General features: G+C 49.1%; 7 protein-coding genes; 3 read left to right on the plus strand and 4 right to left on the minus strand.

Annotated features, from left to right (window-relative positions):
• Positions 1–1,683: 1,683 nt before the first annotated feature.
• On the minus strand, positions 1,684–2,837 carry FFUJ_02827 (uncharacterized protein; the record flags this gene model as incomplete). XM_023574604.1 has 4 exons in its annotated part: positions 1,684–2,157; positions 2,214–2,298; positions 2,354–2,578; positions 2,638–2,837. 4 exons carry the CDS (start codon positions 2,835–2,837, stop codon positions 1,684–1,686), a joined length of 984 nt encoding a protein of 327 aa, XP_023428793.1.
• Positions 2,838–5,312: 2,475 nt separating this feature from the next.
• On the minus strand, positions 5,313–5,621 carry FFUJ_02828 (uncharacterized protein; the record flags this gene model as incomplete). XM_023574605.1 has 2 exons in its annotated part: positions 5,313–5,509; positions 5,564–5,621. 2 exons carry the CDS (start codon positions 5,619–5,621, stop codon positions 5,313–5,315), a joined length of 255 nt encoding a protein of 84 aa, XP_023427930.1.
• A 1,239-nt stretch (positions 5,622–6,860) lies between these two features.
• FFUJ_02829 (related to ammecr1 protein) lies at positions 6,861–7,610 on the plus strand (the record flags this gene model as incomplete). Its single annotated transcript, XM_023574607.1, has 1 exon — positions 6,861–7,610. The coding sequence occupies one exon, from the start codon at positions 6,861–6,863 to the stop codon at positions 7,608–7,610; it is 750 nt and encodes a 249-aa protein (XP_023427931.1).
• Positions 7,611–8,384: 774 nt separating this feature from the next.
• On the minus strand, positions 8,385–9,167 carry FFUJ_02830 (related to GTPase Ras2p; the record flags this gene model as incomplete). Its single annotated transcript, XM_023574608.1, has 1 exon — positions 8,385–9,167. The coding sequence occupies one exon, from the start codon at positions 9,165–9,167 to the stop codon at positions 8,385–8,387; it is 783 nt and encodes a 260-aa protein (XP_023427932.1).
• Positions 9,168–12,547: 3,380 nt separating this feature from the next.
• On the plus strand, positions 12,548–14,239 carry FFUJ_02831 (related to glutamic acid decarboxylase; the record flags this gene model as incomplete). XM_023574609.1 has 4 exons in its annotated part: positions 12,548–12,619; positions 12,679–12,966; positions 13,027–13,071; positions 13,124–14,239. 4 exons carry the CDS (start codon positions 12,548–12,550, stop codon positions 14,237–14,239), a joined length of 1,521 nt encoding a protein of 506 aa, XP_023427933.1.
• A 639-nt stretch (positions 14,240–14,878) lies between these two features.
• On the plus strand, positions 14,879–16,273 carry FFUJ_02832 (related to microfibril-associated protein; the record flags this gene model as incomplete). The annotated part of the gene is made up of 1 exon (XM_023574610.1): positions 14,879–16,273. The coding sequence occupies one exon, from the start codon at positions 14,879–14,881 to the stop codon at positions 16,271–16,273; it is 1,395 nt and encodes a 464-aa protein (XP_023428747.1).
• Positions 16,274–16,404: 131 nt separating this feature from the next.
• FFUJ_02833 (related to POL12 (DNA-directed DNA polymerase alpha)) lies at positions 16,405–18,473 on the minus strand (the record flags this gene model as incomplete). XM_023574611.1 has 3 exons in its annotated part: positions 16,405–16,575; positions 16,627–17,956; positions 18,007–18,473. 3 exons carry the CDS (start codon positions 18,471–18,473, stop codon positions 16,405–16,407), a joined length of 1,968 nt encoding a protein of 655 aa, XP_023427934.1.
• Positions 18,474–18,544: the final 71 nt, after the last annotated feature.

Consider the following 18,544-nt stretch of genomic DNA (forward strand, 5'->3'; position numbering starts at 1 on the left):
TGGAAGTTGAGCCCCAAGGTGAGTCACTTTTAGTATTAGAAAGTAATACAATGGAAATTGTCACCATTTCCATAAAAACTCCCCTCCTCAGTTCACTTTGCGCTAACTCATCAGTCTAATGCAAGGCACACCCGTGAACCCGGCGCTCATCGGCCGATCATTCCCCACCTAGGGCACTTGTTAAGCAATCTCAACAAGAAATTAGAGAGACGAAGAAAAGGAATCAGAGGTTTATTTCCGTTGTGTATTAAATGGATTTGCTATTTGAGGATGGTGTTGTCCGTTTATATAGTACTCTTCTACCGAAATCATTGTGATTAAAACGATTTCCCCTTCCCTATTATTTTCCTTGCAAACCTGCAGAAGGATATTCTGTACCTACTACTAACCGTCTCGCCATTTCAAAGCTCCTCTGTTAGATATAGCTTCTCTTTGTGACTCTTGTTACTCGAGCCTCCATGTCTTTTGTCTTTAATCCTTCGTATGACGAAACTCGCCCAAGTATGCATGCCTAAAAGAACGTAAAAGTACATGTGTAGCGAGCATGACTACAATTGTGCGTATAATCCGTAAGAAACCATATGTTATCTAGGAGGAACTGATAGCACATCGGAGGTCTCAAAATGGGACCATATAGTTTATGCAGACTGCCATGAAGAAGCATTAGGATCCAACTCAGAACGAGTTTGCCGCTTTCGAAAGGTGACCAAGATATAAGACACTTGAAAGTAATCTACGGCAGTGGAAAAGTCAGAAGGAGCCGAGTTCTCATCTAAGATGAATCACACCCTGATTCAATGGTGAGGTGATGATACAGAGATTTGGCTGCATGCTTTGTCCGCGCATTCAAGAAATTGACCATCAACAGCCCATCGGGTATCTTACACGAGAACTGCAGGATGGAATGCATGGAATTGGGGTGAAGCCAAATCATGAACAGTATTATAATTATATTGTTTAAGCGCCCACGCTGTAGAAATAGAGACCTGTTGTCGAGTCACTACATGATGGCATAGATGAGGGTAAGTAAATGGGAGATTTTTAGAATGGTATCTCGCTTCAACTTCCTTTGTATTGTTATAGTTGGGGATCGAGATGGCAACGCTTCATGCGGAGCTTTATAAACGATGAATATGTACATAGAACCGTTGACGAAGTTGTGATAATCAGCTCTTCCCACAGCTCGTGATTTACAAGTTGTACGTGCAATGTCTCATCTGGCCCTGTGCCTGGGCCACCTCTATGAAACTGCCCAGCTTTCTTATTTCGAAGGGATGACCAGATACAGATTTGTAAGTCCAGATTATGTACAAACTAGCGGGCCACCATCGCAGCATCGATCTTGTTTTCACACACTGTTGACTTCCATCTAGATAACCAGCCAGCAGCTCTATGTGAAACCTGTCTTCACTTAGCGACACCTTCTCAAAAGGCTACCTAGAACGGTGGCCTCATTTGGTGAGAAAAACTGTTCTCTCGCACCTAAGTTTGGAACAAACATTTGCATCTATCATTGTAAAGTATCACGAAACAGTCAACCTTTAATGCTACTTCAACACCCCGAAAACGCCAATTCTCCCGTGGGTATATACAGTCGTGGAGATTGGGACCAAATAGTCTTCTTCTCGTATAAGTCTCACAAGACTTTCCTTACCAATGGAGCCCTCTCATTCCCTCCCTTTTTCACTGTTCGCGCTGCCACCTGGGCTCCGAAATGTCAGCTTCTTGTGGAACAACTATGCCATCAATGCTCTCGCGAGGAGTGTTGCCCAAAAGGGCCTCGCGATCCTTCTTTTCCTTTTCTGCCTTGGATTCCTTCCCAGCTGCTGTGTCGTCCTCCTCCTCTGGTACAGCTACGAGACCTCGGTCGCTCGTCCAGCTCGCTGCTCGGCCGCTGCTGGCGCCCCTGGGGCGAGTTGGTGTGAGTGTTGCTCCAGAGTCTTGGGCCTCGCCCTGAGCTCCAGCGTAACTAAAGTCTCCGCTGCCGATGCGTTCTTTGGTGGCGGAGCCGCGACGTGCTACATAGTCGTCGAATTGGGTGTCACGCTTGTGTGAATAGACGCTTGGTGTTCGCTGGACAGTGCCCATCTCGACAGATTCACGCTTTGAGATGATGCTAGCTCGTGACGATGCTGAAGAAAAGCGCTTGTCGGAAGACTGTCGAGCGTATGAAGTATCACGCTCAAGGTCGTCGTTGAAACCATAGGCTTGACATTGACAGGGTGTGTGTAATCGTCGTAAGCAGAAAGACGACGGTATCTTCGGACGGAGTAGAAGACCAGGACGAGCGAGGTGATGCTAAAGCACCACCAGTCAGTACAGTTCGTGTTCAAGCTAGACACCGGGAACTCACATAAAAGCGCAGTCTAAGCCAAGACCGACGAGGGAGTAGTGCTTGTCGTGCTTCTCGGTGTAGACAACTATATCAAGCGCGAGAGTGGCGATGGCGCAGGTCAACTTTATGACATGTGTGAATAGCATGGTCCATGGAGTCAATGCCTCTGCGAAGTATTTGGCGATTTCGACGAAACTGCATAGAGATGCAACGAACCATAGAGCTACATTTGTAGCCTCCCACCTATTCACAGTCAGCAAAGCTGCTGCATCGGATCAGGCGTTGTCTTTTCCTAGACTTACACAATCTCAATAGTTGGATCGTCGTTCTTCTTGTCGCTGTCCTTATTCACCTTCATGCTGTTGCCCAATCTATAGGCGAAAAGTCCCATCATAGACATAGACAAGCCCAGCTGAAGAACCCAGGTAGGGATCATAACCATTGGGCGCCATTTTGCCCGATCGAATTGTGCCTGAGCACGATGGTTTCCACTGATGAGCATCGTGAGGGTGTCTTGTTCTTTGTGCTCTTACGCTGCGGTGATTTCGAAGCTCAGCAGTTGGCTCGACAGCGTAGTTGTCCGTCTCTTCCAGAGTATTCCTGCTCAATGGTGGTTGGTACTGGCTGGTCGTTTCTCATACAGAAGTTCTATTGTCATCAACGTGTAATCGTAAGAATGCTCTTCAGGTCGCGGTCGGCCAGCGTGCGTCTTGTTCTTGGGGCATCCAGGGTTCTTAGCCGTTAAAGGATCATTCAGGCGTCAGCGAACATCCACCTCCCAAGGGGGTCAGCCTCTTATTTATTTATTGAACAACCTCTTCGGCGGGCAATGCCGCCTACAATTGTCTAGTCTCCCATGTCCCCGCAACTCAACTCAGCCCTCTTCGATATTCATGGCGCCAGGTCAGGGATAATGAGCCACCGCCTCCACTATTGTGCAGTTCACACTGGGGTTGCTCAACTGGAATTGGGCTTAGTGCTGATGGAGGGCTGCGGCTGAGAGTGCTGTTGTAGGTAGAGCTTTGCTGACGGAGTGAGAACGGTGACAGCTCAGAGGTCGAGGAACTTTGCGACCCTCAAGTCAGGGCTAGTAATTTGCTGGGTTAGTAGGATGAATGGAAGAGGCATCCAGTGGTTTCGGACTCTTTGCGAGTTGATTGTCAGAGTCTTCAGTTTAGTTTAGTTTGAGGGGAATTGGACAGTCTCGGACTCAACTCAGCTGGGCTTGTCAGCCTCAAGCCACCAAAACGGGCGAACAGCTGCCTAGGTAAAACTCAACGGCACCTAGGGCATTGGTTTGATGAAAGGATCTGTTCCATATGGGCGCCATAGTTAAGCGCGAGGCTGCGCAGCACGCCCATGATTGTGGAAGAGGCATTTTTGACATTCACCTCATCTCATCTCATCTCATCTCATCTCATTCAGGTCCATGTTCTCGAAAGCGGCAAGGCTGACTTTGGGTTTCATCGGCGGGAACAGCCAAGCTAATTAGGATGAACAACTCCACTCATTCAGCCCTGTAAATAGAAACATGAAGTACTTACACAAAAAGACGGTCGAACAACAAGCAACTAATAAACTACGATCGATCTTGCTCAGACGTCAGAAGGAATTCCACCGTTGGAGCCCGCTTGGAGCAGTGCCACATCTGCATAGTCGACTGCATTCAGGCGCCAGGGTTTGATTTGAGAAGCAGAGCAGAGCAGAGCAGAGCAGAGCAGCGCAGAGAGTGGCGGTACTGTAGCTCCAAGGTGCGACGAGTGGGGGCCGAAAGGAACCTACCTAGGTACCTAGACAAGACAAGAGGCTGGTCTGATGTTGCTGAGTACTAGTTATGGATTGTTATTTGTCGGTCAACATAAGAACGGAACGGAGTTGAACTGTCTCCGCTGCTTAGACTAGGTTTCGTTAGTCCGTAGCCCGCAGGAGTGAGATCATGGGCTACCGAGAATAGATTCCTTTCTCGGTTGATGTCGTCAAAATCTAGGAACATCACCTTGGCTGCCCACGTTTTGAAACTGCGCCTCGATCCTCTACCAACAACAAGGTTTCTTATGGTGATTGAAGAACAAACCCAGACACGGCTTCGGCCATTTGGCCACAAGGTGACTGACTCCCAACAGCCAATCTATGGGATTTTGTAGACTCACATGGTAACTAGCATGCTGCCTACCTACCGAAATAAAGAGTGTGTCTGTAGTGACATGGTGGTTGCACCGAGTTTTCAAGGCTCCACAAGGTTGATCGAGGGTGTCGGTCACTGCATAGGTAGTTACAGCTTGGTAGATACTGAAGGTCTGAGCAGAATAGTAAGTAACAAAAGGTCATTGTCTACCTATCTCTAGACATTCGTTTGCCTTTCCAGCTGAGTAAACAGGATCCCTACGCTTCAGGAATTGGCAAACCCTTCACTTCTGCCTTCAGCATTCAAGCATGAAATATTTCAACTATTTTGGTATCCATTGCGGATTACCATGGTCCCCACTCAACCTAGTTGACCCATAGAAAAGATTATGACAGGATTCTGTAGCTCGCACTGAAACCCTCGCACTGGTGACTTGTCTGATGCTGACAGCTCCTATGAACAGGGTCCGTGGTAGCGAAATTGGAGAACGTTAACAAAATACATGGGAAGGATCCTCTTGGTAATGCCGTACTTCACATGATCATCATGCGCGAAAGTCAAGGCTGGCTACCTAGCCTAGGCAGAACCTTTTCGGGATGACTGGGTTTAAAGAACATGCACTCTGAAAAAGGACCATGATGATGATTATAATTATAATTCCACAAAAGGCCCAGCCTTGCGACGTGAGCGGTGCTCCCAGCTCTCGCACCTTGTCTCCTATTCTGTACAAGCCAAGTCCAAGCACTGCAATTATTGTTGTCATTTGTCTGTTTCCTCAGCTCCCGGGCTTCTGCTTCAAAGAGGCATCCGTCCGTGGCTTCATTATGGGTTCCAACTCTGCAGTTTCTCTAATCATTGTTTCTGCTGCTGCTTCTCCTGAGAAACTGCGCGTCTCTTGCGAGAGATGTGTCGCTTCCGCTGGGCAAGGTCTCTCTTCTTCTGCTCGAGATCTCGCTTCTTGGCGGGCTGGACGACACCGGCTGTGTCGAATGGCACAACGACTCCATCTGCGTTTGTCATGGCCGGAACATTGACATCGACTCGGCGGACTGCTGATAGTCAGCCAACAGTAATGTTTCCTCGGAAGGCAGGCGTTTACTTACCAAGTGAAGCTGAAGAAGCCGAGACAAGAGCGACCAAGGTGAAGATAGAGAAACGCATCTTGACTGGTATGAGTTGCAAATGGGCTTTGGTGGGAACAATAATTAAGATGTCGGCCTGCGACGAGAAGAAACTTGAAAGAGAGTAGTGAAGAGTGGTAAACAACGACTATTGTGGGATGCACAGCATGAGGACTTCTTCACTTGGCGAGAATGGACGGCACTACTTATACAAACAGTCAGCATACAACTTCTCATTGCCATGAGCTTGCGTAAGTGTTTATGGGGTTGCAAAACTCGAGACGGTTCCGAGACGTGTTTGAGGTGTTCTGCCAAGGGAGTCAAACGTAGATCTGCTCGGAACTTCGAAGAAGCGTGCACATGAATAGAGCCGTAACCTGGCAACGATATCAGATCCTGTTTGAATATTACAACTCAATCGGCATTTGAGATGAATCATCCTCACTCCATAGTCGTAACTGAAACATTACCCGGAGTCTGTAACTCCGGGGTGACGATCAAACTAGCGGTATCTGACCATCCGGTAACAAAGTGATACTCGGATCGGTATCAGGTTACAAGCGAAGCCTTGCCAAGTTCCCTAATGGCATAAATTGGTATGTCGCTTCGGATCTCGTCAACTTTATCTCTTTTGACTGATTTCATATTTCATCCCTAGCTTACCTATCCCTGCCATGGATCCAATGCCGGTTGGGCGACAGAGGGTGACTTGTAGCGGGGCCGCTGTGGAATCCGTGGGGGAATCCAATGAGTAGGTACCTAGTTATAGCATGGAATGGAAGCTTGCACCTCCAAGAAACCTTAGAAAGAAGCTTGAGGGAATGGAAGCACTGGGAAGGCTTAAGCTTCATTTGGCAGCTCGGTCTTTACAGATTCGAAGCCCAACCCTACGTAGGTATCTTGTGTCCTAAACCCCTCCTCATGGCGCTGTTGGCCGAATTGTATTGGTCGTTTAGCTCTGTTGATTACTGCGTCCAGTAAAGTTCAGCCAGGTCCCACTGAACCATCAACAGAACTACCCCTCCATCCGGTGCATCTCTTCATTTCACGGTCACCTACTCTCCTTCACTCTCCAACCTCTCCTATGACTCTTACTCTCGTTCTCGCTCTTCCGCGTGCCTTTTAGTTACCTCTGCGTCTAACAAGATCGTATCGTCCATGCTGTTGCTGGGAGGCATACTCACTCACCGCTTCTACTACCTTCTCTCTTCTCAGTCGCCTTATCTCTAATAAGCCTCCTGACCTTTCTCAGCAGCTCTATCGTCCACTCTACTCCCCGATGGCTACCAGAGATCACTGCCTACTATGCTTTGAGGCGCTAGAAGCTCACCTCACCCATCGGAAGGCTCTGACTTTGGAAGAGATTCAAGAATCTTCAGCCTCCGCCTCAGATTCAGAGCCTGTTGCTCCAAAGACCCTAGACGATCCCAGTCTTCGACATCTGGCGATCCCTGATGCTAGCACTTCATCTTCTTCCTCTTCGACCTCGCTAGGTGCTTCCACACCTGCCACGAGTACCTCTTCTCTTCCTATTCCCCCAACATCTGCCCCTCTATTCGTGACATGGAATACGATGGAGGATGGCGAGCCCGTGCTCCGCGGTTGTATCGGCACATTTGAAGCTCAAGATCTGGCTGAGGGTATCCCGGAATATGCCCTTATCTCTGCCCTTCAAGACACTCGCTTCTCCCCAATTAGAAAGTCCGAATTGCCTACGCTCCAAGTCGCAGTCACACTCCTGACCGATTTTGAAGAAGTCGATGACATTTTCGACTGGGAAATTGGCGTTCACGGCATTCGACTCTCATTCTACGATCGTGGCCGCCGTTATGGCTCAACGTACCTCCCAGACGTAGCCTCCGAGCAGGGATGGACTAAAGAAGAAACACTCTTCAGTCTCATCCGCAAGGCGGGGTGGACTGGTAGCCGAGGACGCTGGAAAGACTTGGACCTCAAGGTCACACGCTACCAGGGCAAGAAAACTACTCTGGAGTACGCTGATTACAGGAAGTGGATTGATGAGGCGTGACGAAGTGGCTAGAGGGTAAGAAGACGCTTCTAGACATAGAGGCCCGGCGTTTATGGCAATGCAGATGTGATTATCGGTGACACATTTTCTCTCATATTTGCTCAAGAGGAAGAGCTGGGTTTGTAAGCATTCGCATCTAACAGGCAGCTACAGACAATAAACCTCCTGATTGATTTTAACGTACCGGCTTGGGCGGCTATTCGCAACGCGTATGCTGGTTTGGTGCATTTTCCGTGATTATGGAAAGTCACGCTTTATAGCCTCCCTGTCATTCTCGATAGTTCTGGCTTATAGAGCATTTACTGACCATATTTGATGCTTCTTCTCTGGAAAAACAAACTACCTTAGGCACCATCATCAGATATCCTACATGAAAGAGCATCAACCGGCTCAGCATCTGGTTTCGATGAGACTCGTCTCCAGGACAGTGTCCTGGTTGCCCTCCGTTTACAAGCAGAATTCAATAGCGCACCAAGCAGCAAACAAGTGGTAAAGGTAAAACAGTATCAAGTCCCGGCGGTGTTAGACCCAAGACAATAGCGCGCAGGCGTAACTCCATGATGTCAGATGACGGAAGACATCCTTTCCCCAGAACAAACGCGTCCTCTGTAAAACGATAAAAGAAAGATAAAAAGTCCAAGTCCTTCGCCAAGACGCCGAAATAACCCTGGTATATGATGATTTTGAAGCCCTGTGAAATATTCCTCCCAACAAACCCACACAAACTCTCCCAGCATTTTGCTTATCCTGTTCTCACAATGCCCTTGCCCGACTTCACCAGCATCGCAGGCTCTTCCAAAAGCCGTTATCCTTCTTCCCTCCCACCCTGTCGTCCTGAAGATTCGGTCCTCGCACTCCAACCGCGCGCTTCTCGGTGTCGCTATCGGTCGGGAGAGGCGTCAGCGGTTTCGTCATACCGCGGGCATTAAACTCTGCTGCGTCCGGACCTGTATCAGCAAGTCGTCGAGCCTCAACCACCCGGCGCACAACCAATGCAAAGGTCTCTTCGATGTTGACTTCTAGGCGCGCACTCGTCTCCATGAATCCACAGCCGCGCTTTCGGGCCCATTCAAGACCCTGAGCTGCAGGGACTTGTCTGCTCTCTTGCAGATCGCACTTGTTGCCGGCTACGAGCTTGACAGGAGGGATGGTGCGGGAGCGCGTATCGTGACCTGAGCGCAGACCAGCACGGCGTGCGCGATCGGCATTGTCAAGACGAGTTTCTGCCTCCATATCGATAAGTTCATTAAAATGCTGCAGGGCATCCAGGGAGTCCTTGGATGTGATATCGTAGACGAGGAGAAAAGCATCGGCGCCGAGGTTTGAGGAAGCCCACATGCCGCGGTACTCCTCCTGGCCAGCTGTGTCGGTAAGAGATAGGTGGTAAGTAACACCATCGATGCGGCGCGTCACGCTATATGAGTCCTCAATAGTCGGGTCATAGTCTGAAGTCCATTGCGAGCGAACTAGGCGCAGTGTAATGGAGGACTTTCCGCATCCGCCGTCGCCGCAGATCGTGATAGATATGGGAACAGGTGTCTGTGTCGGAGCCGTCATGTCGGAGGCTGCGCTGTCCGTTTATGAAGCGAAAGTGGTCGTTAAAGAAAAAGGAGATGTTTGCAGTGTGCTCGTACTGTTGATAGCCCAAGCGGGAGCTGTTAGGCTATAGCAATAGGCACCGAAACGCGCCGCTTGTGGATCGGATGACAAGAAATTCTAGAATGATTCCAGGTGCGGTCGAGTTGCCAAGGCCTTTTGGTGTAGTGGAGTTAGTTGTATTGTTGGAGCCGAGTTCTATTGTCTTTCGAGTCAAGTCAGGTATGATATCGTTTCGATCGTTCTAGTCGTGTCTCGTCGCAATCGGGTGCAAGGTGTGTGCGTGAGCGTGAGCGTGAGCGTATGTGTTTGTATTATAATATGGAGGTGATGATCGATGCTGTAACGTAATGCAATGTGATGTGATGTGACGCTTCTTGGGGGTCCGAGTTTCTGGCCAGATGACGATAATTTGTAATGCTGAGGGCTCAGCCGGCAGTTCCCTTTGGGGCGAGTGATTGAGTGAGTGAATGGATGAAAGAGGGGCTTTTTTTTCTTTTGTTCTGAGACAGCCGAGTCCAGGGTGAGAAATATGACGAATGGTGGTTGAATTGGATGATAGATGATAGGTAGGTAGTCTAGAGAGAAACAGGTGCTGCTCCCTTTTGTCGTCCCTTGGGAGCCTGGTTCTGCTCGTCTTGTTACTTGTTTCCTCTAGGTAGAGTCAATGGGAGGTTGTCTACTGTGATAGCCACGATATAGGACTGTATGGACGGTAAAGGGAATTAATGCAGGATAACTAGAGGAAACAAAGGGAAGTGGAAAGGTGAAAGTGACGAGGGAAAGTTTGCTTCTTTTTTTTTTTTTGTCCTTCTCCCACGTACGTCTCTTGCCTCTTTTGCTTTTTCCTTTCTCCTCTCAAAAGATACCAACCATGGCCGGCTGCCCCTTGTTCTTGGTACGGAAAAACGGCTGAAGGTGCCGCGTTGAGTTGAGCTCTTCGTTCGGTGCGATACGGGCTACAGAGTACTAAGAGCTGGATAGCGCCCGGGGGAACAGGGCAGATGGGGCACGACAGGGATGAAGACGTTTGTGGCGTTGGCCGGCGCAGGGGTAAAAGGTAAAAAAATAGGCAAAGATGCATAAAAAGATGTGTACAAGGTTGATTTTGGGCATCAGCAAGTAATTGATGCTATGAACATTGGGCACTGGTTTGTTCTTGTGCCTGCACATCTTTTTCACATGCAAGGTACGAAACTGTTCATGATCTGCATATAAGCGACTGAGGGCCTTCACTATCACGACCGCCACCAGCACACCATCGCCTTCGCCTTGGCCTTGGCCATCCCGGGAAGCTGGTATGCTTGCGCGATGTGATGAGACAAGGATAGTAATAATACAAAGACAAGACATCAAGATTAGGGGCATTCATCAGTTCTTCACTCCGTCTCGGAGCCCCCTCCCCTTCCATCATCCCAACGCGTCAGCCATCTTGTAGGCGAGCTACGGACTCGATCATCCAATGAATGTTGCAGCTGTCAATAAGCTTTTGAATAAATCAAATCAGTAGCCAAGCACAAGGTTAGGTATCTCCTTAGGCTTTGGTCAGATCCCAACGGCGAAAATGTGGGGAGACTTGAAAACGGAGACGGGCGGCGGGTTTTAAACTTTTATTAATAACTTATCGCCCGAGCTTTCGTTACTGGTGTAAGTCAGTCAGGTAGGGAGAAAGCTGAAGCCTGGAGGACAAGGACGGGGCGGACAGTTGATCGACAGGGATATTTCCTCACTCGGAACCTTCAAACTTGCGTGTTCAGAGTCGCAATCGGGGTGGATAATATGTAAACTCAGATGCAGATGCGAATGCAAGTGACAAGAGAAGTCAGGTCAAAGCTCAAGCTCATCACAGCCAAGAGAGGGAATTATTAGTGCTCATGGGAATAAGAATAAAGCATGAGCATCAACATGCGCAATGCAGACAGACGACAGACTATGTATCTGTGGCTGCCACTCCATCCGTTATCCGTCTTCGCAGATTTGCTTGGTGTTGCTCAACATCGCTCAGATCAGATTGGATGCATGTCGTTCTGTCTGTCTGTCAACCTTTGGTATAAGCGATGTGACAGTGATTGCGAAAACCTTGCCAGATGAAATTCCGGCCTGCCTTTTTGGTCTTCACTCTTCAATGTCTACGTTATTATGTACGGATATGTATTTCTCAGAGCACAGTCACGGTCACATCCCATCCCTCCCCCACGCACTGGTGAACTAAACAGACTCACCACACTACATCTCATCTCTTCTCGTTTCATGACCAGGTTCTCCGTCGCTCGTAAATTGACTTCCGCGCACAGACAAGACCGAGATATGAGTATGCATGTACGGAGTGCCTGCCTATCATCAATATCAGGCGGGCAGACTAGGTACGTCGAGTGTGTTTTGTAGAGGCGTTGAAGCCTACCCTTGGAGGGCTCGAGCCATCGTTCGAGTCCTCTCCTCTCTTGGCCACAAGTTTGTTAGACAATGCCTCTCTTTTTATCCAAGGCAAATACAACTAGTGAGTATTCGTTCCCCCTGCGGTCAGGTACAGCTTCACAGTTAGATTGTAGTGGTTCCTTTGGTGGGTGGTTGACCCAAAACGTGGTGTCTTACTGGCCTTCATGTTCAAGACACAGATCTGAGACTTTATTCTCTTTCTTGGGCCAATTGTCTCACATGAAAAGGGCAGCTGGCGTTGGTGCCCTACATGTACATACTTGATGATGCGATCACGGACCGCGATTTAACAGTCTGATAAGGTTATTGCCAAGGTCAAGGTCAAGCAAGATGAGGTCGAGGAAAAAAAGAAATTGAGCAAGGGTTGAGTTGGACCAACTCGTTTCAGTTGAGCTGACAACAACCCCAGCTCCAGCCTCATGACAAGGCTCTGCAAGCGAGAACGAGGAGCGAGGAGCAATTGAAACTTTTATCGCTCCCGGCCTTCCCCCTCTTCGTCTACTAATCTTGTCCTCAGTGTTCAGCCACTAACAAAAAGATGGCGAGAAATGATCAAGTCGTGCCTATTCAAGCCTCGGTTGCTGGTATTTACTGGTAGGACTTTACCGCTCAGTAATGAACTTTCTGACATGTTCGGGAAAGACTCGGTTGATCGGACGGGAAATCCCTCGCAGAAATAATTAAAAGTCACGAGACATTGAGCCATTGCTGCCATCAATGATGTGTCCCATCTCTCAAAGTTCTTTGGATGACGAGCCGTTTTTTTATTTCTATTTTTATTCCTCTCATTGTGCCTCATTTCTCAACTTTCTAGACCCATATTGTACTTAACTAAACGACAGTTATATTTTCTCCAAGTTACTTATATTTCCATCTCTCACTTTTCTCATCCGATATTAGCCGTCATGACTGTAACCAACGGCCGCAATGGGAACCCCTCCATAACCACCCTCCATAGGGCTGAAGAAGTAAACGATGTGAGACATGACACGAGCTCACCCTCTGAGCTGATTGGTCGCTGACGTTACACCACCAGCTCATCGATGCTGTGAAGGGTCTCATTGTTCCTTACATCAAGGCTGCGGATGATGCCGCAGCAGAGCGTGCCACAGGGGATCTTCGCCCCAGTTCAGCTGGTGTCAAGAACAATGTCCTGGTAGACTTTCAAAAACCACAAGAGCTTGCTCAGCGACTCAAGTTTTCCTTGCCAAATTCGGGTCAAGGTAAGGAGGGGTTGTTGGAGACTATCCAGCAAGTTCTTCAGAACAGTGTCAATACTTGGGATCAGGGCTTCCTTGATAAGCTGTATGCAAGCACGAACGCAGTATGTCACAGTAATCCCGGCTTCATCGGTTGATCCGTTTTCTAATACATGATAAACCAGGTCGGTGTGGTGTCAGATATGATACTTTCAGTGCTAAACACCAATGTACGTTCCAGCCCCTGTGCACTATCAGTAACAAGCATTTAACACCCTCTAGCTCCATGTCTTTCAAGTTTCTCCCGCCCTCACCATTATTGAAAAAACCACTGCAAAGACTCTGGCACACTTGTTTGGTTTCACCGGATCAAGAGCAGGGGGTATCTCCTGTCAGGGAGGAAGCGCCTCAAACTTGACTTCCCTGGTCGTTGCCCGGAACACCTTGTTCCCAGAATGTAGAGCTTCCGGCAACGGTAGCCACGATTTCGTCGTTTTTACAAGTGCTCACGGGCATTACTCAGTTGAGAAGAGTGCCATGATCTGTGGTCTGGGTTCAAACAGCGTCTGGCCTGTGCCTGTGGATGAGTTTGGGTGCATGAGGCCGGATGCCCTGAGGGAGCTAGTCGTCCGTGCAAGGGATGAAGGCAAGACACCCCTTTATGTGAACTCGACGGCTGGAACCACTGTCATGGGCTCATATGAGCCGTTTGAGGAGATTTCCAGAATTTGCAAGGAGTTTGGCCTCTGGATGCATATCGATGCAAGCTGGGGAGGCCCTGCTATCTTTTCGTCGAAACAAAAGCATAAGCTCAATGGCGCCCATCTGGCCGATTCATTGACAGTGAACCCTCATAAGATGATGAACGTTCCCGTCACATGCTCGTTCCTCCTCGGACCAGATATGAACATATTCAACAAGGCCAACAGCACCGCAGCGGGCTATTTGTTCCATACCAGCGATGGCGGTGATATCTGGGATCTTGCGGATCTAACCCTGCAGTGCGGTCGCCGCGGTGACAGTCTTAAGCTTGCTTTGGCCTGGATATACTATGGTGCTGCAGGTTTTGAGAACCAGATCGACCACGCCTTTGAGCAGGCTGAATACCTTGCCAGTCTCCTCAAACAGAGTGACAACTTTGTGCTTGTATCGCAAGACCCTCCCCCTTGTTTGCAAGTTTGCTTCTACTACTCGCCCAGGAGAAATCTGTCTGATAACAAGGAGGAGAACACACTCCGAACCAAGATTATGGTCGAGAAGATGATCCTCAGAGGCTACATGGTTGATTATGCCCCTGGTCCAAAGGGCAGCTTCTTCCGTGTTGTGGTCAACTGCCAAACTCTGCCAGGGACAGTTGAGGGCCTTGTTAAGGGTCTTGAAGAAGTTGGGCGCCAATAATTAGACTATAGAAGAGGTAGAACTCGACATTACACTAGGCAAAAAGGAGTATTGTTTGAATCATATATAGGGCACATGTAGAATGATACGCATCATGGCCACTACCACTAAACCAGGATATTGAGAGACACAAGAATACGTTGTACAGTAACATCCAAGATATGGCCATGGCTCTATTCTTCATGTCACAGTGTATGAATATATATGCCCCCCCCCCCCAAAAAAAAAAAAAAATTATAAATAAAATAAATAAAAAAGAAGGGGAAAAAAGTAAAAGAAAGCCTTATTCAATCGTTCATGTCTTCATATCAGCTCGGCTCGCGAAATCTAGTTATTCCTGTTTGATTGAGAACTATACGATAGTAGACGGCACACCGTAGCTCTCGGCATATTTCCGAATGACCCTATAATACTAAGTTTTAAAATAAATGAGAAAGGGATATCAGATCAACACTTTTCATGACCCAAACAGGCTATAGATACTTGAAAGCAGCTATGTCCTCAAGATGGGGACCATACAGGGTAGCTGATGCGATAAGCTTATCGCACTTTGCTAGACCTATTAATTTATTCACTACCAGCCTTGAACGTCACAAGCATGCGTCGCATCTTCAACCTCATCCTCAGCGTTGAATCACAATGCCACCCAAAAGAATGACAGCAAACCCGGTGAAACCAGCGCGTTATCGCGCTGGTAAGCCCACAGGAGTAGAATCTGACTCAGATTCTGACGCGAGCGAAAACGAGGAGTCTAACGAGCCAGCGCTTCCACCTCCACCGAAAGCGACCAGCGCGGGTAAAATTTCATCAGGCAACCTAGGAAAAGTCGACCTCAACGCTCGGAGGAAAGAAGCGGAAGCTGCCGAAGAACGGAGACTTGCTAAGGAAAAAGCCGAGCGCCTAGCTGCAGAGGAAGGTTTCGTGACAGAGGAGGATGAAGAAAGTGAAGAGGATGAAGACGAGGATGAGGAGGAGGAAAGCGAATCCGAAGAAGAGAGCAGCGAGGATGAAGCGCCACGAAGATTAATGATTCGGCCCAAATTCGTACCAAAAAGCCAAAGAGGAAACGCCAAGACCCCCGCGCAAGAAGAGGAAGAAGCACGACAGGCCGAAGAAGAGGCCCGCAAGAAAGCCGCTGACGAGCTCGTGGAAGAGCAAATAAAAAAGGATCTTGCCGCTCGCGCAGCAGGCAAAAAGCACTGGGATGACGATGAGAACGAGGACTCGGATGTGGATACAACAGACGGACTAGATCCAGAGGCTGAAGAAGCAGCTTGGCGCGTTCGCGAACTCAAACGTCTGAAGCGCGCCCGCGCTATCATCGAAGAGCGCGAAAAGGAGCTTGCAGAAGTTGAGCGTCGACGTAACCTGACTGAGGAGGAAAGACAAGCCGAAGACGAGGCGTTCCTGGCGCAACAGAAAGAGGAAAAGGAAGGCAAGGGCAAAATGTCATTCATGCAGCGTTATCTACACAAGGGAGCATTCTACCAGGACGAGATGAAAGCAGCTGGTCTGGATAAGCGAGACATCATGGGCAGTCGTATCCAGGACGACGTGCGGAACCGTGAGGCACTTCCCGAATACCTGCAGCGTCGCGACATGGCCAAGCTGGGCCGCAAAGGTGCAACAAAGTACAGGGACATGCGCACCGAGGACACAGGCCGATGGGGAGATATCGGCGATGGCCGAAAGAGGGACGGCGGACGATTCGAGGAAGATGAGCGTTTCAGACCCGACGATGATAGGTTTCGCCGTGACGAACGAAGCGCAGGCGGCGCCAATGCCATTCCTCTAGGTGATCGCAAGAGAGACGACCGAAATGAAAGAGACCATGGCCATCGAGATCGAAGAGATAGGGATAGGGACTCTTACCGATCAAAAGATGATGGACAAAGTCGACGAGGATCACGGTCACGGTCACGTTCGCCACGACGCGAAAACGATAGAGATGATTACCGACGTCGTAAACGTAGTACGTCACACGATGACGAGCGGTATGAGAGCGACAAAAGACGCAGGGTGGATGCCAGATGAACTCGGCCTGCTCTTGTTATACTATTAATAATACCCAAACAACCATGGTATATGCCTTGCATTTAGCTTCTTTTTTCTTTTACGTGTCTCGTGAGATTACGTGCAGCCCTAGACTCGCACCCAGCTATGCTCTATATTCTGACAATCTCTACGCGAGCACGATCGTATATTTGATGGCCCATCATGTCTTCGCCGCTTCCATTTGATACTGGGGGAGGGTATAATGTCATTCGTGCATAGGTACCTGCGCCGCGGCGCTTAGAAAGGTAGCCAGGATTGATAAGGAGGACACTCTCGACGACCTGAGGTTCAGTTAGTAAGGATGAAGACAAAAAAGGAGCTAAGAGACGAACTTTTGCAAATGGAGGTAGCAAACTAGGTACAACCATGACATCTGGCCTGACATTCACCATCTCTCCTAGTTCAAGATAGCTCAAGTCTAAACCAGCCCCAGTAGCCAAACCATCTTCCGTGCCAGTTTTAGGTAGCTTAGAGCGATCTGTAGGAGGAAACAGCGGGAAGTAATGTCGCTGCTCAACTAGGTACCGACACAACCGACTCATTAGATCAGTTCCAGGTTGTCCACCACCACGAGACACAATCTCTTCCGAGCGGAGCTGGGACAGGATATCCTGCGATGAGACACCAAGGACAAGTTCGTTGATCGAAAGAGTCATAGGGTTTGTGACAATGCGGACCATTTTGGGAAGGCCGAGTTCCTTACGAGGAATCGAGTCTTGAGGCCATGAGACATGTTTTGACAATACGTCGCGGACGGACGGGACAAGGATGATGGTGATCTGCGGGTTGGAGGCTGCAAGGCGGTTGAAAGCGGGAGCAACAAGGTATTTAAATACTGTTGCCATAGTAGCTGTATCGGGGTCAAAGTTTGCCTCTTCTGGAAGATCGAAATCTCCCGTGGCAATAAGGGGATGGTCGATATCGAGGAACGGTCCTGTAAGGACAAGCGCATCTGCATAAGTATCCCCTGCTTGACTGCACAGCGCATGAAGTGGCTCAAAATCGAGATTATCGTCAGCAGTGTAAGGACCAGAGGCGTAGAGAATGCTCAGAGGTGCAGGTTCTGAATCTTCGTCCATAGCATCAGGGCCACCACGGAACCTCTCACGATGCCCCTCGAGTGCGGAGGGCGAAGAGGCAGCACTGGGAAGTAGAGGGACCTCGAGAACCTCCTTCACGACAAATTCATTTCCTGAGGCGTTGGCACCCCGGAAACCTACGATTTGGCCAGGGAAAAAGCTCCATGAGCGGATGTTGTCCATTTTTAGGGGTACCCGCAAGCCCATTCCTGTTCGTCTGGAGGTTTCCAGTACCAGTGACGCCGCATTTAGTTTTCCTTCTGAGGAGTCAGAAGCGATGCGGCCAACAGCAACGACCTCAGTTGTACTTTGCGCAGCGGCACTGCCGAACTCGTTCTCATCGATCTTATGATGTTGCTGTATAAGAGCCATGAAGTTATCGATCCGGTCGTCGAGGATTTCGCTGGCCTCGGAGAGTTTCATGGCCAATGGCTTGTATCCCAGCTTCTTTTGATCTGAGGCGGCTGTGAGCTTTACTCGAGGCTCGGCAAAGGGTGCAATCGGTGGTTCGGCGGCATTGAGGCGATCGTTGAGAATTTCAACAGTCTCTCCTGGATTTGCTCGATCACTGAATGATGTGGGCCTGGATAATGTTAGCAAGGCGGAGGCAGTTGGTGAGACGAAGTAACATACGGTAGTCCATTCAACGACTTGAGCTGCTCGCTCATACCTGTCGCTGGCGAGCTCATCAACCCTTTAGGCGTCTCCGTCTTTCTCTTAACAGCACTGCCACTCGCAGCACCCCTATTCAACTTTGCCCCCGACGCTGGAGTGCTGGGAACAAGCCCATCTAACATCCCAAAAACATTGTCGCCCTTTGCTATGCCTCTCGGTGTATTGGCGACCTTTCTCTCGGTCTTGACCTGGACTTTTCGATGGCTGTTTTCGAGCTCATCTTGGATGCTCTGCTTGAGGTTCCTAAGAAGTTCGAGACTTAGGGCCTGAGCATCAAGATCCAGTTTTATACAATACGACTCCCACTTGAAAAAGAGATCCTCGACCGAGAGGCCATGAAGGCGTATAATGGATTCTAGTTCGCTGAGGACATCAGGCTCAAGCGGCTTATTGGGGGAGAACCGGCTTTCAATTTCGTCCGCCATCATGGGCGATAATGAACCTCGACCAGAGTTGTTCGTAGCAAACCGAGATTTCTGGCAAAGACAAAGGTCGT

Source organism: Fusarium fujikuroi, chromosome FFUJ_chr03 (genome assembly GCF_900079805.1).
Source record: "Fusarium fujikuroi IMI 58289 draft genome, chromosome FFUJ_chr03".
In the NCBI taxonomy this organism is placed as follows: domain Eukaryota; kingdom Fungi; phylum Ascomycota; class Sordariomycetes; order Hypocreales; family Nectriaceae; genus Fusarium; species Fusarium fujikuroi.